Consider the following 7,033-nt stretch of genomic DNA (forward strand, 5'->3'; position numbering starts at 1 on the left):
AACTTGGTCCTTGTAATTTTATATTTGATTAAGATGTATGTTAATCAAAAAAGTTATAGTTAATGTAGCCTATCAATGTTTCTGACACCTACTCAATTAGAGGTCCATTTCCCTCAAATACAATGATGCCTGAAACTCAGTCCAGCTCTTGGACCAAATCTGGTTCTTTTGTCTGGACTGGGAATACATTCTGGCAAGTATTTTCCACGATCCCACTGCCATAGTTTTTGATTGGATGGTTTTAAGTAAACCTTGAAGGTAATTGGCAGCAGGTGCAAATTTCAGTAGAGGGGCTTTTTACAGTAATTAACTTCCAGGCATACTGGTGATTAGCCAATAAACAAGAACAAGGTGACCATTCTCCCATCATATGAGGCAGGCTGTGCTGAGAATTGCTGCCAGGGAATGGGACTGTTACACAGTTAAGCCATCGACACTGCTACACCAATGCCTTCAGCCTTATTTAATGGACAAGGTAATGTATGGGGCCCAAGCAAATGAATAGTATACGATTTATGGAGCATCCAACACGTGCTTGATGAACTAATGTAATAGGGTAACTCAAGTGTTACCGAACAGATTATGCCAGTTTATTAATTTATTGTGATTATTGCTTACTAAGAAACCTTAAAAATCTTACTGAGAAGGGATGGTCCACTTTCAAATGAGTACATCCCTTTTTCCACAAAGTCATCAGATACAGTACTGCTGCACCCACAATTTCTCTGAATTGAGCTAAGTGGGTCTATGATTGAGCCCTATGTTGCCAAGTCAGCATAATCTGAGAAAACAATCTGCATGAGAAGAACCTATTGTCAATGTAGCAGCTATCGTTGTTTTCTGTGGTGTACACAGACTGTACAGCCAAAATAAGTATTTCATCATGCACCATTGCCTTTCTGATGGTTCGATTTGTCCCCATCCAAGAGAATAGGTGAGACAGAGCCACACATTGCTTCCTGTGCTTCTTACTGAATATTAAGCGCACAACCAATATCAGAGGCAATACACTTTTTAGGAGAACGTAATCAAACTTGCACATGTGTAGGAACTGTAGTGCTGATTGTATCAGTTAGAACTGATAAGGTGAACCGGCAGAGAAGCGGATGAGTCAAGTTAATTTTGATAATGCTCTGAGTCCAGATGTGGTGGTGAGTGTGAGTCTCTTCACCCATGAAACAATTTAATGGCCCCTGTCTTCTTGGCTAGTTGAGCAGTAATCGTCACAATAGGTGTTTTATTTGTCTGGTAAGTGACTCTGGGCAACAGATAAGGTAGGACCAAAGTCATTCCCATCTGATTTCATCAGTCATCTAAAGCTTTGCTCAATCAGTTATTGCCTTACGTGTTTTCCGTTGACAGGCAGGCTGCTCCTGAAATCCAACCTAACTATTGTTTAGATAGAGGACCTTAATGGACTCATCTGGAGAAAGTGTTTGTCTAGTTATATCTTTGTTGTATCATGGTGTCCTGTCCCCTTGTTAGCAGATCTATTGCTTTTCAGATGGTGTGTTTATGTGTAAGGCATTTTAAGGAGGTGTTGATGGACCAATTACAGAGTGACAGGTTAATGCCTCTTTCCCTTTTAACAAAGTCATACACACTTTATGTGAAAGCTTGGTCACTATCATTTACAACTGAACATAACCTGTGTTAGCTGTGTGAATAAAGGTATTTAACCCTCTGACACGATGCCATTGGAAATGTCAGGTGCATATTGAAAAGATAATGTTCAAGTGGTACACACATTTTTTTTATTGTTTATATAGTTACATCGTTTATCGAAAATATTTAGGAAAGACGTTTTGCTGTCCAGTAAATTATGCAACACAAACATTGAAACATAATGTTATTACGCTAGCATACGTGAACAAAACATTGCACAAATTGTAACCAGGCATGGACAAGGTGGACAGGACAATGTCCCGCAATGTGTTGGACTACTGCATGTGGACAGAGTGCTCCTTGTTGTGGCCAGTGCTAAGTAGCCTCCTGTCATTGTCCAGCATGGCGCCTGGGCTGGCCTGGGATATTCTGGAAGGTTTGGTCATCAAGGTTGGATTGTTACCCAATGGATTTAACAGGGTTAAAAACCTAAGGAGAGAAAAACAACTAAGTGGTTTTTAAATCCGCTGCTGAGTTAACCCAAGTCTTGTAACCTAGTCAGTATACAGTATAACATATCAACCAGAAGTCTGATATACCTGCTGAAGTTAGGATGGATAAAAGGATGTCCACACAGTGAGGCCCAGGCCAGAGTGTTAATACCCAGGTTTCCAACAGAGTCAGGCTCATACACTGAGGCTGTGTATCGGGCTCCCCCCCAGGATGGCTCCACCAAAGTGGCCTGGTGCAAGGGGACATCCAGATAAACGCCCAGGGAGTTGGTTAAAGGTAGCCCAGGGAGGGAGCTCAACACTCCAGCCTTCTCGTTCTTGCGCCACTTGGCTCTGCGGTTCTGAAACCAAACCTAGACACAAGAGTGGAGAAAAGCCAACAGTCTATAATGGTCTCGTGACAACAAAAACATTAGCTGGCCGGAAGCAAGCATGCATTTAGAGATTTGGTTCTGGGTTGCCGAGATTAAGAGTGTATTGATGGATCCACGACTGAATAATATCTGTTGCAGCATCATATTAACTCAGTACTAAATAAGAACCAGCTCCAAGGCCAAGCAACATATATTTGTGAAGTGTATGAAAGGCAAAAACAAATGATTGAGCAAGTAGCTGTACCTGAACTCTTGCCTCTGTTAAAGTTAGATGCATTGCCAGTTCTTCTCTAGGGTAATAAAGAGACATTGATCTATGAACAGTTTAAACAGTCCTTTATAGTTGACATGATTGAACAGTAAATATGTTGTAGTATAAAACTAAGAGTAACAAAGCCTCTCACTACTAATGTCAATAACTAGTAGTAATGGTATAATATAATGTGTTTACCTGGCAAAAATGTCTGGATAATGGGATTTGCAGAAAGCCCTCTCCAGTTGTTCCAGCTGGAAGTTAGTAAAAGTGGTGCGATAACGTCGTTGCTTCCTTGAGTGTCCACCCGAACTTGGTGTTTTCAGCTGCTCTGTTTGGTTTCTGTTGGAGCCAAGCTCTGTCCCTCTGTTAGTATTTACTGTCATCTCTTTCCTAGTATCTTGTGGCTGTAAAGTGCATTTGTTCTCCTCAGGGGCAGTATGATCTGCTATTGATATCTGCTCGGACTTGTTGGATTGATTCTCAGTCTTTTTGAGAGATGTTGGACCCATGGAATCCACTGTTTAAAATATGTACACAGTTATCTATCATGTGAACAGAATTCTCTTTACCTATTTGGAAATCCCACCAACACAATTTCCCCTGTGCCACTTACAAAAGGGAATTGACAATCTTCCAAATTTTAGTTTGAAACAAATGGCACGTACCTTCTCTGCTGATCCCAGTGTCTTTCCTCACACCTTTGCTCAGAATGGAATCAATCAAATAAGATGATGCAAATGGACATTTCTCTAGCCCATGTGATGACTGTGGTGTAGAAGACCCCCTCATAGTTGTCTCAATCATTTGTCCTTTACAGATCTCACAGTTACTCTGATAGAGTCAGCTGTCTACAAAGCATTGCCTCTCAAATAGTGGAAACTGTGCTGATCTTTATTGGCCCATCACTGTAGTGTTATCAATGTCATTAGCATTTTTACTTTTCCATTTGGCAGGAAAGGGAACAGTAGAGGTAAGAGGAAGATGTTTGTGTCCACTTGTTTGTGAATGTCTATTGATAGCCCTACTTTATCTTTATTGTGCAAAACTAAGTAATACTACTATCAATACCAAAATACATTTTAGTAGCAGCTCTAGTAAAAGTGGAAGCAGCAGTAGAAACAGTAGAAATAAAGCTTTCTCCTTGAGATAAAGTTGTAATAGGTTATTTAATCATAGATCCTAAATATATTATTATGGAGGACTTCCTTTACTTGCAATATGATTTCACCCAATTAGTACTATTATAACACTAAATAAGAATGTTTATTAATGATGGGAGATGGGTGCTGCCTAGTGGCCACCCGTGGAACTGAGTGTGGAACAAAAAAGGATGAGATCAGAACAGCATGATTATTGTACATCATTTTTAGCAGTGACATACATGTCCAAATTAAGCATATCTTTGTTGAAATCTGTCACATATTTGTCTTGTATACATTCAACACCAGATCTAATGAGACAAATAGTCCTATAAAGTCTGAAGTGACTCTTGCCTGCATTTCTACATGCTCCGTTTGTCAATAAATCAGACCATTGGCTACAGATGGAACCCTTTCCTCCTGTACATTTTTTACAAGTGAGACTGTATGGATTTTATCTATAAAGATGTTTTATTACCTTGAGCATGGTATGTCATGCTGGCAGTGGCAGGACAGAGGTTTCCATCATTGCAGCATTCTCCATCGACAGGTACAGTACTGCTGTGCTGCAGAGAGATTTTGGTGATTCAAGGATCTCACATAGGCTCTTCAAGTAAGCTCAGTCTTAAAGCTTGCTCATTGGTGCAGAATTCAGAATGTTTTGACTGGTTGTTGTCCATACAGCACAAATCAGTCCAAGCATAGGAGGGCTTTCCCAGAATAATGTCATTAATTATTCAAACATACATTGGACACCCACAGTAATAGATACATTCCAAACAGTCTTGGGGCTATTTGAAAAAAGGAATATGAAAATCAGCTTATTTAATTTGATCAGTGAGGAGGCAGACATATGGAGGCCAGCCTAAAATGAGGTGTTAATGCTGTTTAATGGAAGCATGGAGGGGGCTCTGATGAATGTACAGGAGAACTCTGCCTCTTCATGATTTATGACAAGGACTATTTGTAGGGAAGCAGCAGGAAGGACTCCAATTTGAAATCCCTGACCTCAATTTGTCATGCAGACACAGGGTGTCAATATTGCCATTCACATCCATTTGGAATCCCAGCCAGCCTGTCCTTCAATTAGCCAGCTATAGCCTGCTCCATGCTGCACAGCTTTTTTTGCTGCCACTTTGAAAATACCAGCATACCGACTGACTAATTGACCAAGCACTCTTTTTTTGATGTTAGAAGGATGCTGTTCATTTGGCCAATGGGTGAATGCTTGAAATGTGAGAAGTGGTAATGTGCACCAGCATGGCTTCACTTATGCAAATCATATTTTTGAATTAACATGCCACTGGAATGGATATTTTACATAAATTGATTTGAATCATTGAGGATAATGTGAAATCGGTGAGTGTGTGCGGTGTGTGTGTGTGTGTGTGTGTGTGCACTCGGGCAGGGATGCGAGCGTGGCGTTTGTGGGCGTGCGTGTGTAGTGCATCACCGTGTTTGATTTTCAAGTCAACAAATTCAAAAACAACCAATCTGAACCATTTTCTACCAGACTATGTCACATTATTATAATGTGTCCTATGATGTTGCTGTTAGGGTAAAATAATAACGTCCCAACAGTTACTGTGGTTCATTGCCACTGGATGGCAGTAGTATACCATGTGGAATAATGTCATAGTTAAAATCATTCAAATATACATTTAGAATTTACAATTAATCCACAGGAATGACCCTTGTGTTTAAAATGCAACCTGAGCACACAGTGAATACATAAATATTCACAAAATGGTAGTGCTCATAAGGGCTTACCTTAGATTTCTCTTCTCTTGTGAGATAGGAAACCTCTTTGCTTCACATTGACACGTACTACCTTTGTCACCAAGCCAAAATATGAATGCTTCAAAGTAAAGTTGGATCATTGCTCAGAACCATATCTGTGCTCTGCCCAAGTGGCAGTCAGTCAAACACCTCTGGGATCTGGGTTTTTGAAGACAGCAGTGTGCTGAGCCCTTACGAAGACGTTAAGCGGAAAAATGTAAATGTGTATCGAGAGAACGGGAAGAGAAGGGGTGACTCCTTGGGTTCTTGGTAGGAAAAAACAAGTGTTGAAAGTCAGATTTATAGACTCTGACAGAAAGGATTCTTACACCTTGCTCCAAGACTGTGGAAAAACAAGTTATTTTCTGTTGAGGTTTCAACTGCAGTCCCATTCAATCTACTGACCCCCAATCCACCACTGTGCACTCTTCCCTGTAATGTCTGACGTCTTTTAATTTTTTTTTATTGAATTTTACCCCCTTTTTCTCCCCAATTCCGTGATATCCAATTGTTAGTAGCTACTATCTTGTCTCATCGCTAAAACTCCCGTAAGGGCTCGGGAGAGACGAAGGTTGAAAGTCATGCGTCCTCCGATACACAACCCAACCAAGCCGCACTGCTTCTTAACACAGCGCGCATCCAACCCCGAAGCCAGCCGCACCAATGTGTCGGAGGAAACACCGTGCACCTGGCAACCTTGGTTAGCATGCACTGCGCCCGGCCCGCCACAAGAGTCGCTGGTTCGCGATGAGACAAGGATTTCCCTACCGGCCAAACCCTCCCTAACCCGGACGACGCTATGCCAATTGTGTGTCGCCCCACGGACCTCCCGGTCGCGGCCGGTTACGACAGAGCCTGGGCACGAACCCAGAGTCTCTGGTGGCACAGCTGGCGCTGCAGTTTCTTTTTGCTTCAGCTACTTTTCTACTTTCACAGCTTATGTTTCTGTGTGTTCAGATCAGCATATTGTCCCATGGCAGCATTCACGATTCCCCCATTAGAGTCCTGTGAGGACTGACCTGCAGAGTGTGTCCTCGTCCTTTCCTGTCATCCTGCGCTACACTGGGTGTCCTCCACCTCCATCCCTCTATCTCTCCAGCCCAGGTGGTCTGGTTGATGAGACAGAGAGAGGGACATAGGAGACTTCCTCCTCAAAATACTGCTGGGTCATCTTGATCACTCGCCAATTTGCTGTCGGAATTCAAATTAAAAACTTGGTGTGAATTAGGTAGTTTTATGTCTCTGCATGACAGCTTTTTATATTAAATGGTTTACAAGAATCACATTGTTTATCATGGGAGCAGGTTGTCATGCATATGAATGAGGCCCAGGTGTTAATGCCACGCTGGTTCCTTTTCCAGGCACATC

The 7,033-nt window shown here is 41.7% G+C and overlaps 1 protein-coding gene across 1 annotated transcript; it reads right to left on the reverse strand.

Annotated features, from left to right (window-relative positions):
- Nucleotides 1-1,765: 1,765 nt before the first annotated feature.
- Nucleotides 1,766-6,341, reverse strand: LOC135527018 (aristaless-related homeobox protein-like). Its single transcript, XM_064955682.1, has 6 exons — nt 5,657-6,341; nt 3,413-4,452; nt 2,943-3,264; nt 2,736-2,781; nt 2,205-2,470; nt 1,766-2,094 (listed from the first exon to the last, which is right to left on the reverse strand). Exons 2-6 carry the CDS (start codon nt 3,549-3,551, stop codon nt 1,941-1,943), a joined length of 927 nt encoding a protein of 308 aa, XP_064811754.1. The 5' UTR covers nt 3,552-4,452; nt 5,657-6,341; the 3' UTR covers nt 1,766-1,940.
- Nucleotides 6,342-7,033: the final 692 nt, after the last annotated feature.

The sequence above is a fragment of the Oncorhynchus masou genome, chromosome 32 (assembly GCF_036934945.1).
Source record: "Oncorhynchus masou masou isolate Uvic2021 chromosome 32, UVic_Omas_1.1, whole genome shotgun sequence".
NCBI classification, from domain to species: Eukaryota; Metazoa; Chordata; class Actinopteri; order Salmoniformes; family Salmonidae; genus Oncorhynchus; species Oncorhynchus masou.

Coding starts and splice junctions, on each gene's coding strand:
- LOC135527018 (XM_064955682.1), bottom strand. CDS start 3,551: ATGATTGAGACAACTATGAGGGGGTCTTCTACACCACAGTCATCACAT. Junction 3,265..3,412: donor CACTGGGATCAGCAGAGAAG/GTACGTGCCATT, acceptor TATTTTAAACAG/TGGATTCCATGGGTCCAACA. Junction 2,471..2,735: donor TAACAGAGGCAAGAGTTCAG/GTACAGCTACTT, acceptor TCTTGTGTCTAG/GTTTGGTTTCAGAACCGCAG.